Genomic DNA, 18,159 nt, shown 5'->3' on the forward strand with positions numbered 1-18,159 from the left:
GTTTTCTAAGTTCTTTATATATACCTCTTATCAGACATATGATTTTCAAATATTTCCTGCCATTCAGGAGGTTGCCTTTTCATTTTGTTGTTGGTTGCCTTTGCTAAGCAGAAGTTTTTTTAGTTTGATGTAGTTCCACTTGTTCATTTTTGCTTTTGTTGCCTTTGCTTTTGGTGTCAGATCCAAAAATTTGTCACCAAGATGGATGTCAAGGAGCTTACCACCTATGTTTTCTTCTAGGAGTTATAATTATGGTTTCAGGTATAATATTCAAGTCTTTAACCCGTTTTGAGTTGATTTTTACATATGGTATGAGATAATAGTCTAGTTTAATTCTTTTGCATGTGGCTGGTCAGTTTTCCCAATACCATTTGTTAAAGACACTGTCCATTACCCATTTTACATCCTTCACTCCTTTTTGTTTGTTTGTTTTTGTAGGTCATTTTCCTTTATTTTAAATGTAACAGAAAGTTAAATTTTCCAATGAAATAATAATGAGGCTACTGGCTCTCTCCCACAAGACTCTGAGGCCAAGCCAAATTATATGAAGGCTAGCCTATCCACACTATTTTCCTTCACTGCTCTTTTAATTTCCTCTTTCCCCATCTTCTTCTGCAGCAGCACGGGAACTACTCACCAGAACACATGCCCAAGTATGAAATGAGTCCTTCACTCCTTTATTGTAAATTAATTGACCATAAGTGCATTTGTTTATTTCTGGGCTCTCTATTCTCTTCCATTGTGCTATGTGTCTGTTTTTATGCCAGTACCATACTGTTTTGATTACTGTAAGTTTGTAATATAGCTTGAAATCAGAGAGCATGATACCTCCAGCTTTGTTGTTCTTTCTCGGAATTGCTTTGACTAGTTGGGGTCTTTTGTTGTTCCATACATATTCTAGGATTGTTTGTTCTATTTCTGTGAAAAATGTCATTAGAATTCTGATAGGGATTGCATTGAATCTGTAGATTGCTTTGGGTAATATGGATGTTTTAACAATAGTAATTCTTTCAGTCCATGAACATGGAATATCTTTCCATTTCTCGGTATCTTCTTCCATTTCTTTCATCACTGTTATAGTTTTCAGTGTACAGGTCTTTCACCTTGGTTAAGTTTATTCCTAGGTATTTTATTTTTTTTGATGCAATTGTAAATGTGATTTTTTTTCTTAATTTGTCTTTCTGATAGTTTGTTAGTGTATAGAAACACAGTGGATTTTTGTATATTGATTTTGTATCCTGCAACTTTACTGAATTTATATATTCTAATGTTTTTGGTGGAGTCTTTAGGGTTTTCTATATATAATATCATGTCATCTGCAAATAGTGACAGTTTTACTTCTTTCTGATTTGAGTGCTTTTATTTCTTTATCTTGCCTGATTGCCCTGGCTGGGACTTCCAGTACTATGTTGACTAGAAATGGTGAGAATGAGCATCCTTGTCTTATTCCTGACCTCAGAGGAAGAGCTTTCAGCCTTTCATCATTGAGTATGATATGAGGTGTGGGCTTGTCATATATAGCCTTTATATGCTAGGATATAGTCCCTCTATACCTACTTTGCTGAGAGTTTTTATCATAAATGGCTGTTGAATTCTGTCAAATACTTTCTCTGCATCTATTAAGATCATATTTTTATCCTTCATTTTGTTAATGTGGTGTATCATGTTGTTTGACTTGCAGGTGTTAAACTATTCTTGCATCCCTGGAATAAATCCTACTTGATCATAGTGTATCATCCTTTTACTATATTGTCGAATGTGGTTTGCTAATATGTTGTTGGGGATTCTTGCGCCTATGTTCATCAAGGATATTAGTGTGTAATTTTCTTTTCTTGTGATGTCCTTATCTCATTTTGGTATCAGGGTAATGCTGGCCTAGTTAAATAAGTTTGGAAATGTTCCCTCCTCTTCTATTTTTTGGAAGAGTTTGAGAAGGATTGGTATTAATTCTTCTTTAAATGTTTGGTAGAATTTACCAGTGAAGCCACCTGGTCCTGGACTTTTTGGAAATTTTTTGATTACTGATTCAGTCTCCTTGCTAGTAATTGATTTGTCCACACTTTCAATTTCTCCATGACTCACTTTCGGTAAGTTGTATGTTTCTAGTAATTTATCAGTTTCTTCTAGGTTGTCCAGTTTGTTGCCATATAATTGTTCATAGTAGTCTCTTACAATCCTTTATATTTCTGTGGTATCAGTTGTAATATCTCCTCTTTCATTTCTTTTTTTTTTGCTTTTTTTCTTAGATTGATTGATTGATTTTGGCTGAGTTGGGTCTTCATTGCACGCAGGCTTTCTCTAGTTGCGGTGAGTGGGGGCTACTCTTTGTTGTGGTGCGCGGACTTCTTATTGTGGTGGCTTCTCTTGTTGCGGAGCATGGGCTCTAGGCACACAGGCTTCAGTAGTTGTGGCACACAGGCTCAGTAGTTGCGGCTTATGGGCTCTAGAGCATAGGCTCAGTAGTTGTGGTGCACGGGCTTAGTTGTTCCATGGCATGTGGGATCTTCCCGGACCAGGGCTCGAACCCGTGTCCCCTGCATTGGCAGGCGGATTCTTAACCACTGCGCCACCAGGGAAGTCCCTTCTCTTTCATTTCTGATATTATTGATTTGAGTCCTCTTTTTTTTTTCTTGGTGAGTCTAGCTGAAGGTTTGTCTGTTTTGCTTATCTTTTCAGAACACCAGTTCTTATTTTCATTGATCTTTTCTGTGGTCTTTTTATAGTCTCTATTTCATTTATTTCTACTCTGATCTTTATTGTTTCCTTCCTTCTTCTAATTCTGGGCTTCATTTGTTCTTATTCTAGTTCCTTGAGGTGTAAATTAGGTTTACGTGAGATGGTTCTTGTTTTTTGATATAGGCATTTATCACTGTGAACTTCCCTCTTAGGACTGCTTTTGCTGTATCCCACACCTTTTGGTATGTTGTATTTCCATTTTCATTTGTCTCAAGGTATTTTTTTTTAACTTCTTTTGATTTCTTCCTTGACGGATTGGTTGTTCCAGTAGCATGTTGTTTAATCTCCATATTTATGAACTTACCAGTTTTCTTCTTGTAATTGATTTCTAGTTTCATATCATTGTGGTCAGGAAAGACACTTGATATGATTTCAGTCTTCTTAAATTTATAAGACTTGTTTTGTGGTATAACATTAACTATCCTGGAGAATATGACAGCTATTAGAAGGGCCATCTAGACATGTAATATCCAGTGTCCAGTATGGTAGCCACTAGCCACATATAGTTATTGAGCCCTTGAAATGTCTAGTGCAACCGAGAAACTCAGTTTTAGAACTTACAATTAACTTAAATTTAAAAACTTATACTTAGTTCAGTTATTGGAGAACGTAAGGATGTTTGGAACAGTTTGATTATGCACATCTACTTTTTCAACTGTAAATTTTATGAAGTCTAATTACAGATCAATGATTTCTAATCAAAGTTAAGCATTTGAATTGAGATGTGCTATAAATGTAAAACACCAATTTAGAAGACATAACAAAAATATAGGGAATTCCCTGGTGGTCCAGTGGTTAGGACTCCACGCTTTCACTGCCGAGGGCCTGGGTTCAATCCCTGGGCGGGGAACTAAGATCCCACAAGCCGCACAGCACGGCCATAAGTAAGTAAGTAAATAAGTAAATAAATAAAATTATCTTCAATCTTTTATATTGACTGCATGTTGAAATAATAATGCTGTGGGTGTATTTGGTGAAATAAAATATATTATTAAAAGTTTTAGTTTAAAAAAAATTGTGGTACTGGAAGATTTTAAACTATATATATTTCTATTGGGCAGCACTGATCTAGACCTTGGCATATCACAGTTAAGAACAGTGATCACAATCAGTTAATTTTTTTCTTCATACCGAGGAAAGGAAAACATAGCTATGTCAGAGGGTTCTCAACAAATACTGTGCTGTTCTTCTGGCATCGTCTTACTTTCCCTCTGATTAATCACTTGTATGTTTGCTTTATTTTTCTCATAAGATCATAAATGTCTTTTTTAAGTTTTGTAACTTAATTTTTTTTATTGAGGTGTAGTTGATTTACAATGTTAATTACTCCGCACAGCAAAGTGATTCGGTTATATATATATATATATATGTATACATTTTTAAAATTCTTTTCCATTATGGTTTATCATAGGATATTGAATATAGTTCTCTGTGCTATACAGTAGGACCTTGTTGTTCATAAATATCTTGATTACAGTGACCAGGGGATTTTTATATTCTTAACAGATTGTCATACCCTTAACATATATGTTTCATATTAAATTGAAATAATTGTCAAGCATGCTATTTTAATTTGGTCTTAGATGAATAGTTGAATTTAGTTAATCTGTTATCCTATTTTTTCTACTTTAGTAACCTTTAACTTAAGTTTAGTAAAGTTACCTGAAGCCTTCAGAATCTTTATTTATGATCTATTACTATATCAAAAAATATTGCTTTTCTTCCAAAATTTAGTTGACATCTGTAGACATATACTGAATCAAATATTTGTTTTAGGATATAAAGATCAAGAATGCAGATTCTTGGAAAAGTTTAGGCAAACCAGTCAAAACATCAGGGGTAGTGAAATCATCAGATGAGCTCTTCAACCAATTTAGAAAAGCAGCGATAGAAAAGGAAGTGAGAGCTCGAACACAGGAACTAATACAGAAACATCTGGAACAGAATACAAAGGAACCAAAAGTATTTCAAGAAAATCAAAGGTCTGTAATTTACTGGATTAATGGAGGCTTTGAGAGATATAGACATGTATTTAAAATAAATCTCTTTTTTGTAAGTGGCTATAATTCAACTATTTAGTAGACCACAAAGCAAATTATATTTAGAAAAAGTAAATTTTTATTGATTTTTTAAAAATTGGTGAGTAGTAATATCTATTTTGAAGGGGATAGAAATAATCAAGTGATTGAAGAAGCTATTAAAGATACCAATATTGCTAAATTATAAAGACATCACTATTTTCCAGAAATGTCTTAATATTTCCATTCTATGTGTAAGAAGATGATGATAAACCTTGGTCATAGTTTTCTAAAACCTTCTCTTCATTAACATAGATTGCCCGATGTAAAATTTGACATCAAAAATACTAAAAATAATGTCATAACGTACAAAAAAGGGTTATCTAGAATATTGCTTTATATTTATCATTTAACAACGTATCTTCATAATAAATAAGGAGCTTGAAACCTACTTTGAACTTTATTGTTTCTTTAAGGGACCATGGCTTCACTCTAGAATCTTTTCCAAATAAAATGCAAAACAAGTGTCTTGGAGAAGAGCAGAAAGAACATCAGCAGTCACTGGAAGCTCAAGATGGAGGCAAACTCTGGCTTCTCAAAGACCGTAATTTAGCAAGGGCGAAAGAGCAAGAGCGGAGGAGAAGAGAAGCAGTAAGTGAATTTTAGTTTACTAAATCTAACGAACAAAGGAAAGATTTAACAGAGCAGTGTCTTTACATGTTCAAAGATGTATTCTGGGTGGTTCTTCAGTGACAGTAACCTCTTTGGTGAGGATCAGGTTCTAAAATCAGAGAGTAAAATTAAAATTTCATAGTCAAAAGACACAAGCATAGTGTAATAATAGAGTATCAATCCTGGAGGCTACCAGACTTTGAGTTCAAATCCTGGTTCTTCCATTAACTAGATGTTGGAGCCTGGGCTATTTATTTAACCTCCCTGTGCCTCAATTTCCTTATCTGTAAAGTATGGATAATAAAGGTAAAAGGTGAAATGAATTTACATGTATTAAGCACATCTGAAAATGCCTGGCACATAGGCAAAATCACTTACTGTTATTACTCTTGAAAAATCCATAAACTGCCTATGAATTGTGGCTAAAAGATATGGCATCTGTCCCTAGTCAGTGTTTATTTAGTTCAACACTAGATGAAGAAGTTATATGTCAATTATATCTTAACAAAACTGGAAACCAAAAAAAAAAAAAGACTTATGTTTAAGGAGTCCTTAATATTTAAAAACTGATGTTTTAAAAAGTAGAATTAATTCCTTTTTTATTGAGGTGGATTATTCTTTTATCTGTGGATTATTTAGAAGTGTGTTATTTAGTTTCCAAATATTTGGAAATTTTCTGGCTAGTGAAAATAATAGAAAATTAGTGATTTCTAATTGAACTCCATTGTGGTCAGAGAACATACAATGTCTTGAATTCTTTTGAATTCACTAAGACTTGTTTTATGGCCCAGATTATGATCTACCTTGGTAAATATTCTGTGTGCACTTGAGAAGAATGTGTATTCTGCTGCTGCTGGGTAGAGTATTTATTAAACAGGGCAAGTTGGTTGGTAATGTTTTTCAAGTCTACTAAATTCTTGCTGATTTTCTGCCTGTTTGCACTATCAAATATTGAGAAGGGCATTGGCATCTATGATGGTATAATTATAGGTTTGTCTTTTTACCCTTGTAATTCTATCAATTTTATTTCATGTTATTTTGAAGCTGTTATTAGGTGCATAGACATTTAGAATTGTTACATCCTCATGATTAATTGACCCCCTTTTCATTACAAAATGATCTTTTTTACTGCTGGTAATATTATTTCCTGTGAAATATAACCACTTCACATTTTTTATGACTAGTGTTGGCATGGCACAAAAATTTTTTCCATCCTTTTACTTTTAACTTATCTGTGCTTTATATTTAAATTGATTTTCTTGCAGGCAATATATAATGTAGTCTTGACGTAAAAAAAAAATCCAATCTCTGTCTTTTATAGGAGTGTTTAACCAATTACATTCAATATGATTATTGATATGGTTACGTTTGAGTCCATCATCTTGCTATTTTTTGATGTGTGTCCTCTGTTCTTGTTATTTTTTTTCTCTGCATTCTTTTAGATTAATCATATTTTTTATGATTCCATTTTATTTCCTTTATTGGCTTATTATCAGTAACTCTTTGTTTTGTTACTTTAGTGGTTGCTTTAGCGTTTACAGTATATACTTTAGCTTGTCAGTCTTCTCAAGTTATATCACACCACTTCACATTTAATATAATAACCTTGCAATAGTGTACTTCCATTCCCCCCCTCCTAGCCATTAGGCCATTGTTTAAGCAGTCAAATTGTCTCTAAAAGTTTTAAATGACATTAAAAAAAAAACCCTTGTATTTACCTACATAGTTACCATTTCTAGTGCTCTTTATTGATTTGTCTAGATCCAGATTTCCAAATGGTATAATTTTCCTTTTCCCTAAAAGGACTTCCTTCTAACGTTTCTTGTGGTGTGGGTCAGCTGGTGATGAAATCTTTCAGCTGTTGTGTATATGAAAATATCTTTATTTGGCCTTTGTTTTTCATTAATAGACTTTATTTTTAAAGTGTTTTAGATTCACAGCAAAATTGAAAGTATAAAGAGTTCCCACATATTCTCCCCTTTCCCCCACCAATACACAACCTCCCCCACCATTAACATCCCGCATTAGTGCAGTACATGTGTTACACAATCTGTGAACCAACATTGCCACACCATTATCAATCTTATTTTATCAAGGAAAGTCCATAGTTTACATCAGGGTTCACTCTTTGTGTTGTGCTTCTTATGGGTTTTGACAAATGTATAATGACATACACCAACCATTATGGTACCATCAGAATACTCTCCCTTTCCTGAAAGTCCGCTGTGCTCCTCCTGTTCACCCCTCCCTCCTGAACCCCTGCCAACCGCTGATCTTTTTACTACCATAGTTTAGCCGTTTCCAGAATGTTGTATAGTTGGAATCGTACAGTATATATACCTTTTTCAGATTGGCTTCTTTCACTTAGTTATATACATTTAAGTTTCCTCTGTGTCTTTGTAGGTTGCTAGCTCATATCTTTTTAGTGCTGAGTAATATCCCATTGTATAAATGTACCACAGTTTATCCATTGACAGACATCTTGGTTGCTTCCAAGTTAATCACTGGGTTTTCATTAATTGTTTTCTTCATGTTTCTTGTGCTTTGTTGAACTTATTGGAACGATGTGTTTATAGTTTTGAACAAGCTTGGAAAAATTTGGGGCATTATTTCTTCATATTTTTTCTGTTTCCTCCTTTTCTCCTTTTAGTGATTCCTATTACTTTTGTATTAGGCCACTTGAAGTTGTCCCATCTCAGACATTATAGTTGTCATATCTAGAAGTTGATTTGGGTCTTTTTAATGTTTTTAGTATCTCTATTAAACTTTTGAACAAATGGAATACAGTTATCATAACTGTTTAATGGGTTCTCTGCTAATTCTGACATTTATGTCACTTCCAGGTTGGTTTCGATTGATTGATTGATCTCCTTTACAGATGGTGTTTTTCTGCTTCTTTGCTTACCTGGTAACCATTGATGCCAAATGTAAATTTTACCTTATTGGGTGCTGGATATTTTTGTAATCCTGGAAAACACATGTGAATTCATAGGACATACGGAAACATTAGTTCCAGAAGAAAAACTCCACTGGCTTTGGCTGTGGTATTGATTATGATACAAGTAAATTTCCTAGGAAATAATATACAAAAGTTTTGTCAGCCTCTTATCTATAGTATGAAGGTAGAAACAAATTGCATTTAGCAGTGTTGTAACATATGGTGGAGTTTACTTTAGAGCAATATGGTCTTATAGAACTTTCTACAATTATAGGAATGTGCTTTATACAATCAAATATAATAGCTGCTAGTCACATATGGCATTGAGCACTTGAAATGTGGCTAATACAACTAAGGAACTAAATTTTTCATTTTATTTAATTTTAATTAATTTAAACAGCAAATTTTTAATATTGTTTTATTTTTTTGTTTGTTTTTTAGGAGTTCTTTATTAAAGTTTAATTAGTACTTTAATAGAAGTATTTCTCTAGTGACCTAGGAATTTTTCCTTTTGGTACTCACAAGGGCCTGACTTCAGTCACCCACAAGTGATATCTCAGCAACCTACCTGCCACCTAACAACCCAAATAGGTAACCTGATACAATTTCTAAACCCCAAGCATTTTTCTGGAACCCACTGAAATGTGACTAAAAATGCCACCTCTAGCAGCTTGACAATTGAAAACCTGACTTTGGAGCTACCTACTATCATTCTTGACAACCCAAACTTATGCTGCTGCTACTTGACAGATCCGTATTGTAAACAGCTGCAAAAACTTGACATCTAGCATAAGCTCCCTACCAGAGCTTATGCCAGTTCCTTTGACCCAGTTTTGATCTTAAATTTGAATGGCTGAAGTGTATATTAGGACCACTGAAAAAAGGAATATCCAGGTTATGGTGTCAGCTGCAGAGAGCCTTAGTATTTAAATCGTGGTATCTAAGGTTAATTGGTATAGGCAATAACCAGTTCGATATCAATAAGTATTCCACTAGTTCAGATTTAGTCAAGATGGAAGAGAATCTAAAATAAAGTACTTTTATTTATTCATTTTTTTTAAGTTAGTTTATTTTTTAAATTAATTCATTTATGCATTTTTGGCTGTGCTGGGTCTTCGTTGCGGCACTGGGTCTTTGTTGCAGCACATGGGCTCTTTGTTGTGGCATGCGGGCTCAGTAGGTGCAGCTCGCAGTCTTAGTTGCAGTATGTGGGATCTTAGTTCCCCGACCAGGGATGGAACCCGGGCCCCCTGCATTGGGAGCATAGAGTCTTAACCACTGACCACCAGGGAGCTCCCAAAGTACTTTTTTACTTTTTATTTAAAAAAAAATTTTTTATTGGAGTATAATTGCTTTACAATGTTGTTAGTTTCTGCTGTACAATGATGTGAATCAGCTATATGTATACCTATATCCCCTCCCTCTTAGACCTCCCTCCCATCCCACCCCCCCATCCCACCCATCTAGGAAGTCACAGAGCACCGAGCTGAGCTTCCTGTGCTTTATAGCATGTTCCCACTAGCTATCTATTTTACGCATGTCAATCCTAATCTCCCAGTTAGTCCCCGCCTCCCCCCCTCCACCCCCCCCACACCACGTCCACAAATCCAGTCTCTGTGTCTGCGTCTCTATTCCTGTCCTCAAACAGGTTCATCTGTACCATTTTTCTAGATTACACATATATGCATTAATATACAATATTTGTTTTTCTCTTTCTGGCTTACTTCACTTTGTATGACAGTCTCTAGGTCCGTCCACATCTCTACAAATGATCCAATTTCATTCCTTTTTACGGCTGAGCAATATTCCATTGTATATATGTACCACATCTTCTTTATCCATTAATCTGTTGTTGGACATTTAGGTTGCTTCCATGTCCTGGCTACTGTAAATAGAGCTGCAGTGAACATTGGGGTACATGTGTCAAAACCTTTTGAATTATGGTTTTCTCAGGGTATATGCCCAGTAGTGGGATTGATGCGTCATATGGTAGTTCTATTTTTGGTTTTTTAAGGAACCTCCATACTGTTCTCCACAGTGACTGTATCAATTTACTTTCCCACCAACAGTGCAAGAGGGTTCCCTTTTCTCCACACCCTCTCTGGCATTTATTGTTTGTAGATCTTTTGATGATGGCCATTCTGACTGGTGTGAGGTGATACCTCATTGTAGTTTTGATTTGTATTTCTCTAATAATTAGTGACGTTGAGCATCCTTTCATGTGCCCCTTGGCCATCTGTATGTCCTCCTTGGAGAGTTATCTATTTAGGTCTTCTGCCCATTTTTTGATTGGGTTGTTTGTTTTTTTGATATTGAGCTCCATGAGCTGTTTCTGTATTTTGGAGCTTAATCCTTTGTCGGTTGTTTCATTTGCAAATATTTTCTCCCATTCTGAGTGTTGTCTTTTCATCTTGTTCATGGTTTCCTTTGCTGTGCAAAAGCTTTTAAGTTTCATTAGGTCCCATTTGTTTATTTTTGTTTTTTTATTTTCATTACTCTAGGAGGTTGGTCAAAAAAGATCTTGCTGTGGTTTATGTCAAAGAATGTTCTTCCTGTGTTTTCCTCTAAGAGTTTTATAGTGTCCGGTCTTACATTTAGGTCTTTAATCCATTTGGAGTTTATTTTTGTGTATGGTGTTAGGGAGTGTTCTAATTTCATTCTTTTACATGTAGCTGTCCAGTTTTCCCAGCACCACTTATTGAAGAGGCTGTCTTTTCTCCGTTGTATGTTCTTGCCTGCTTTGTCATAAATTCGGTGACCATATGTACATGGGTTTATCTCTGCTTTCTATCCTGTACCATTGATCTATATTTCTGTTTTTGTGCCAGTACCATATTATCTTGATTACTGTAGCTTTGTAGTACAGTCTGATCCTCCAAACTCCTGAGGGTCCCTCCAGGCATGGGAACCCCTCCCCTCTCCCAGCCACCCCTCAGGAGCGCCGGTCCCATCCAGCCTCCACTCCTCCCCACTCGCTCCCCCCCACATCCTACCCGGTCACTCAGGGGTTCCTCCCATCCCCTTGGGTGTCAAGGTCCCCCACCAGTGTCTGGTGGGTGCCCTAGTTGTGGGGAGACATGAACTCCACGTCCTCCTACTCTGCCATCTTGATTCCAAATTTCCCAAAGTACTTTTAAACAAAACAAGTTTCATTACATATTTTTGGAATTTTGCAGTATGTCTGGATACTTCTAGGAGTATCAGTGATATTTAAACTAGGACAGTGTATCCTACTCTCATTGGAGGGTTAAAATAGAACTTTTAAGGAACTATTTGGGCTAGATATTTGGTATCCTAAGAGCTGGCATTAGGAAAATAGCCTGGGCTAAGATCTAAGAATTTACCCTATTGTCTCTAAGGCATATTTAAAGAAATTTTCATAGTTTTTAAGAGTCACACATAGCTTCTTAATATCCTTTTGGTAGCTAAGTCATAATTCCAAGTCTTCTTCCACATAGCCAGAGAACACTGATTCCCATCCAGGAAGTCAACCAACTGGTTTGCAAACTGGTGCTTTTACCTACTACTCTGGGCTGCTACTCTTCACTGATTTAAAAAAACAAAACAAAACAAAACATTTTTTGAACTTTCCTAGTTGGTGTCATTTCAGATGTGGCAAATACTATCTAACTTGTATCACAAGGACTTTTAGAGAAGTCTTCAGAGTATAGTAAGAAACTTTTGTTTCTTTTGTCTTAATTAGCTTTTCCTATACTTTAGCTTATTTTATTTAGCTTTTTAGCATTTAATAAACAACATTGTACTGAGTGTTATACATGCAATCTGGTTGCTCTTCATAAATATCTGTATATAAAATAAACTTGGTTAGATCATTTGCCTTAGGTTACACAGTAATTGGCAAAATCATGGAAAGCCCTTGGCTTTAAACATAGTATAGTTCTCTCACATAGGTAAGATACTAGTTCATTCAGAAAATAATTTTATGTGTCTAGCACTGTGTTGGCTGGAGAGATACATGAAACCATGTAATCTCAGTTCATGTTTATATTAACACTGAGAACTTTCTTACTTGGAGAGATAGGTTAAACTTGTTATTTGTGTTCTTGTAAGTTTTAAACTTATTTTTCTTTATTACGTGAACAGTATTTTAACAAAAATCAGATAGTATTTGAACAGATATTAAAAGTTAGGTACAAACTCATTATGTTAAATAAATTGCATTCATTTTGTATGTTCCAAATGTTGCATTATCATTTTTTCATATAGATGTAACATAATGAAGGTATAAACTTTTTAAGTAACATTTACGTTTTCTCTTCTTTTCTACAGATGGCTGGTACCATTGATATGACTCTTCAAAGTGACATTATGACGATGTTTGAAAACAACTTTGATTAAAACTAGGTTTTTTAATTAACCGTCAACTTAAATGAATAATACAAAAGATTAAAATGCAAATGGTAAAATGATTGCTTTCAGACACCAAGATACCAATCTTATACTGTATTCTGACTGCTCTAAGATGATTAAACAATTTTCACTTAACGTTTCTTAATAGCTATATGTTCATTTTTTTAATGACATAATTTACAGGAAATTTTATAGTTCTGGATCCCTAAAAATTGAATAAATTCCCAAATGCTATTCATTTTACAAATAGTCTACTATATATTATAGGCCCTGTCTAAGCAATGAAAATCCAAAAGAGATGGTGCCTTCCTGTTTAAAAAATGAAGACTATACAAGGGTATCAAAAATATAGTTCTTGTTGAGTTTCTAATTTTGCTTTTTAGAGGGAGTTGTCATTTAATGGAATTCAAACCTTATTTTATGGAGTGATGGGCCCTTTTGTAATGCAGATGTTTCAGTATTTTATTTATTTTTTAAAATTGAAGTATAATTAACCTACAACACTGTTAGTTCCAGGTGTACAACATAGTGATTCAATACATCTATACATTACAAAATGATCACCATGAGTTTTTAACTTTTAAAACAAATATTTGTCTGCCTTCAAAAATATTTAGAACCTCTAACAAACAATACTTGGTTTCTTTGAGTGTCAGGTTACATAAGATTCTCTAATGGTTCTATATTCAAAATTTATATTACCTATGGTTTGAAAGGTGTTGAATTTGAGGCAAAATAGCAGTAGATATTAATTATGTATGCAAGTTTTTATAAGAATCTATACATTTCTTAATATGCATATGTGATAGCAATGGAAATCTAAATTTTTACTTAACTCTACTAAGTATTTAAGTCTGTAAAATATTTTTGTTTCATCATTCTCAAGTTGGAATTATGTATAAATCATGTATATCAGCTTCATGTATTTTAAAATTTTGGACTCTTGAAGTGTAACATTCAGGCACTATTCCAATATCATCTAAAGTGAAAATTCAAAGTGTATGTGTATTATAGAGAGAAAGAGAAAGTTTTCTTGGCTTCATTTATTTTTATAATCAATGTGATAATTTTTTGAAATATCTTTAAACTATTGACCATTTTAAAAACATGATTAACTAGTAGCTAAAATGGTGATGATACCTTCATGAAACATAGCCAGAATTAAAGTAAAAATCATACCTATACCTATTAAACTATATTTTTAACCAAGAAATTAGTATGCATATACTAAACAGCATGCACTGTTTTTCCTAAAAGATCATATAGATATATAGTCTAATCTATATTTATATATATAGTCTTAGATACTTCAGAAATGCATAGTGGTTACCTCTAGGTGATGGGATTACAGGATTTTTTTTTGCTTTTTGGTTTTTTTCCATTTTCTGTAGACTTTTCAGTATTTTCTGGTTCATTTAAATATTGATTATGTAATGCTTTTATGATCTGTGGGAAATTTTCCATTTTGAAGAGAATAAAAATAGTAAATAAGAATTTACTTCTGTCAAATACACATTAAATCTTTCAACAACTGCCTTTAAATAACTAATAAAACTGCTCAATGAATGATCTTTGTCTATATCTAAAAAGAAAGTTCAGCTTCATTAACATATCCTTTTACATTAAATGGATTACTTGAGGTTTTCCTATAAACATTTGCAGCAGTCCTTATAGAGAGCTATGTTATGGTGATCAGTGTTTAGTTTAACCAATTTAAACTTGAACCTTTTCTCAGTCAGTAAGGGGCCTGGCACATTGCAGATACTCAACAAAATTTTGGTAGGTTGGTTGAAGGCAGTTCTGCAGAGAAAATATTGATGTATGACTGATCCTATGTTACGCATTATTTTTTAGTACAAAATTGTTTGGCTTCTCTTAACTTCTCGCATGGACTTTACTTGTGTTAACAACATTCTCTATATAATCAACCATTTTGCTTTTTTTTCCCTCTTTTTGTTCTTGAGTTGTTCTGGAAGTGTGGTCCATGGACCAGCTGCATCAGCATCATCTGGGAACATGCAGATTCTCAGACTTCAGACTTACTAAATCAGAACCTCTTGGTGTGGGGTCCAGCAATCTATAGTTGACCCTCCAGGTGATTCTAATATACACTAAAGTTTGAGAATCACTGCTCTAACTGAACCCTGGCTCTCTCCTGCAGGCTGTCATTTAGTACTTGTTTTTCCACTAATGGTTTTCTTATCTTGGGAGTGCTACTTGCAGACCATTCTCTCTTTCCCTAAATATGCCAGCTTTAAGTTTTTCATGATCATCAGACTATACCACCCATAGTCATTTAGCATCCCTGGTTCACTCCTCCTCGTTCCCCAGAGATTTTAGTCTGTTTCACTGTCACTCTCTAATTGATGCTTCTCAGTCCCTTGACTTCTCTGCTAATGACCTTAATATCTAATCAACTTTAGCCACTCCTTTGTCATTGCCAACAACTATAACTCTTCCTTAATCTCAGTTTCAAGCATCTTAGCCTCTCACTATTTACTCCTGTCTTTTTCTAGCTTAATCTGGAAAGGCCCTGACTCCAGCAATCATTAGACCTTACTAGGACCTACGATCCTTTAACCCTAGTGCCTTTTCACAGTATCTCTCCCCTCACACCCTCACATCTCTCCTTATCCGGAGTCTGTAGTACATCATCATTTTTTTTTTAAGTTTTTTTTTTTTTTAAAGATTGACGGTTCTTTTTATTATTTACTTATTTATTTATTATTTATGGCTGTGGTGGGTCTTCGTTTCTGTGCGAGGGCTTTCTCCAGTTGCGGCAAGCGGGGGCCACTCTTCATCGCGGTGCGCGGGCCTCTCATTATCGCGGCCTCTCTTGTTGCGGAGCACAGGCTCCAGACGCGCAGGCTCAGTAGCTGTGGCTCACGGGCCCAGTTGCTCCGCGGCATGTGGGATCTTCCCGGACCAGGGCTCGAACCCATGTCCCCTGCATTGGCAGGCAGATTCTCAACCACTGCGCCACCAGGGAAGCCCTACATTATCATTTATAATCGCTCCATTGCATACACTCTCAACTCCATTGTTCCTTTCTTTGTTGAATTCACTTGGCCAAACTCCAGTCTTTATTAATCTGACTGCCTGCTTGGCACCCATGAAACTGGTTAGAGAAAGACATACACCTCTAGCAAGAATAACAAAAAGAAAAAGACACAAATCACTACTGATCCTATAATCATTAAAAAGATAAAAGTTACAAATAACAACAAAAAGATAAAAGTTACAAATAATAAATAATAACAAAAAGATAAAAGTTACAAATAACTTTACATTCATAAATTTGAAGAAATGGACCAATTCCTCAAAAAACATAAACCATCAAAACTCTATCAACGTGAAATAATCTAAATAGCCCTGTACCATTAAAAAATTTTTTAATTCATAATTTAATGGCTTCTGAAAAAAATCTCCAAGCCCATATGATTTCACTGAAAAATTATACCAAACATTTAAAGAAGGATTAATACCAGTGTAAAACTCTTGCAAGAAAAAAATCTATTCTAGAAAATGCCTCTTCCAGAAATTGGCCTATTCTGTCATTTTTGTCAACAGGACAAATTTTATCAACAGGAACAGGGAATACTTCCCAACTCATAAGGCCAGTAATACCCTGATACTGAAATCAAAGACAGTACCAAAAAAAACAAAACCAAAAAGCTGCAGACCATTATCTGTAATGAACTTAGACACAACAATCTTAAACAAAATACTAGCAGACCAAATCCCACAATGTATGAAAAGAATTCTACTCCAAGTGTGATTTATTTGAGCTATGCAAAAAAAACCCAAGTTATACAAATTGGAAATGAATAAAACTGTTTTTGGTTTTTTTTTATTTCTTTAGCTATAATTTCCCAAAATGTTAAATAATAGAAGCAATAGGAGTCATTTATATTTCCAATTTTAAAGTAAATGGCTGCAGGATTTCACCATAGGCTATTTTTGGGGGGTAACTATAATGTTTAAACAGTTTCTAAATTAATCTTGCTTTAAGGAACAGCTGCTGAATTTTTGCACATGATTTTCTACACAGAAAATCCAAGAAATCTAAAAAAAACTACAGCTAATAAGTGATTTAAGTAGGGTCACGGGATACAAAATCAACATACAAAAGTCTGATCTCTGCAGGCTAATGAGCATGTGAAAACTTAAAAACAGTAACGTTTATAATCACTCAAAAGAATATGGACTATTTAGGTATACACTTAACAAAACGTGTACAGGATCTGTATACTGAAAAGTACAAAATGCTTATGGAACAAATCAAAATAGAAAGACCTAAATAAATGAAGAGACATACTGTGTTCATTAATTGGAAGACAACATAGTAAAGATGTCAGTTCTCCTCAAAATCACATCCTATCAAAACCCCAGCAGTTTTTCATAGACATAAACAAGCTTATTCTAAAATGTATGTGGAATGGGAAAAGCACTAGAATAATTAAATAATATTGACAAAAAAGAATAACATGAGGAATCATTCTGTGTGACATTAAGGCTTACTAAAAAGCTATAGTGGGGACTTCCCTGGTGGTCCAGTGGGTAAGACTCCAAGCTCCCAATGCAGGGGGCCCAGGTTCGATCCCTGGTGGGGGAACTAGATTCCGTATGCATGCTGCAGCTAAGAGTCCACATGCCACAACTAAGAAACCCACATGCAGCAACAAAGATCCTGCGTGCCACAACTAAGTCCTTGTACAGCCAAAATAAATATTTTAAAAAAACTACAGTAATCAAGAAATGTATTAGTGACGAGGTAGACCCAGAGATCAGTGGACTAGAACAGAATAGGGAACCCAGAAGTAGAACCATAAAAATATGCTCAATTGATTTTTGACAAAAGTGCAATTCAGTGGAGGAAGGATGGAAGGATAGTCTTCGTGTTTTTTTTTTTTAGTTTATTTTTGACTGTGTTGGGTCTTCGTTGCTGTGCAAGGGCATTCTCTAGTTGCGGCGAGCAGGGGCTACTCTTTGTTGTGGTGTGTGTGCTTCTCATTGTGGTGGCTTCTCTTGTGGAGCACAGGCTCTAGGCGCATGGGCTTCAGTAGTTGTGGCATGTGGGCTCAGTAGTTGCGGCTCGTGGGCTCTAGAGCACAGGCTCAGTAGTTGTGGTACATGGGCTTAGTTGCTCTGTGGCATGTGGGATCTTCCCGGACCAGAGATTGAACCCGTGTCCCCTGCATTGGCAAGCTGATTCTTAACCACTGCGCCACCAGGGAAGTCCTGGAAGGATAGTCTTTACAACAAATGGTACTGGGGCAACTGGATATCCATAGGCAAAAAAAAAAAAAACAGACAATCTCAACCTAAGTCTCACATCTTATGCAAAAATTAACTCAAAAATGCATCTTGGACTTAAATGTAAAATGTAAAACCATAAAATTCTAGGGAAAAAAACAAGAAAAA

The 18,159-nt window shown here is 35.0% G+C and overlaps 1 protein-coding gene across 2 annotated transcripts in view; it reads left to right on the forward strand.

Moving 5' to 3' along the window:
- The window catches only part of BRDT (bromodomain testis associated), a 52,206-nt gene extending 39,483 nt beyond the window's left edge, over window positions 1-12,723 (forward strand). For both annotated transcript variants that reach the window (XM_068538065.1, XM_068538064.1), the window contains exons 15-17: window positions 4,513-4,718; window positions 5,231-5,405; window positions 12,655-12,723. In XM_068538065.1, the coding sequence (XP_068394166.1) occupies window positions 4,513-4,718; window positions 5,231-5,405; window positions 12,655-12,723 (450 nt within the window). The remainder of the gene's footprint in view (window positions 1-4,512; window positions 4,719-5,230; window positions 5,406-12,654) is intronic.
- The last annotated feature ends 5,436 nt before the right edge of the window (window positions 12,724-18,159 follow it).

The sequence above is a fragment of the Eschrichtius robustus genome, chromosome 3, assembly GCF_028021215.1.
Source record: "Eschrichtius robustus isolate mEscRob2 chromosome 3, mEscRob2.pri, whole genome shotgun sequence".
NCBI lineage: Eukaryota > Metazoa > Chordata > Mammalia > Artiodactyla > Eschrichtiidae > Eschrichtius > Eschrichtius robustus.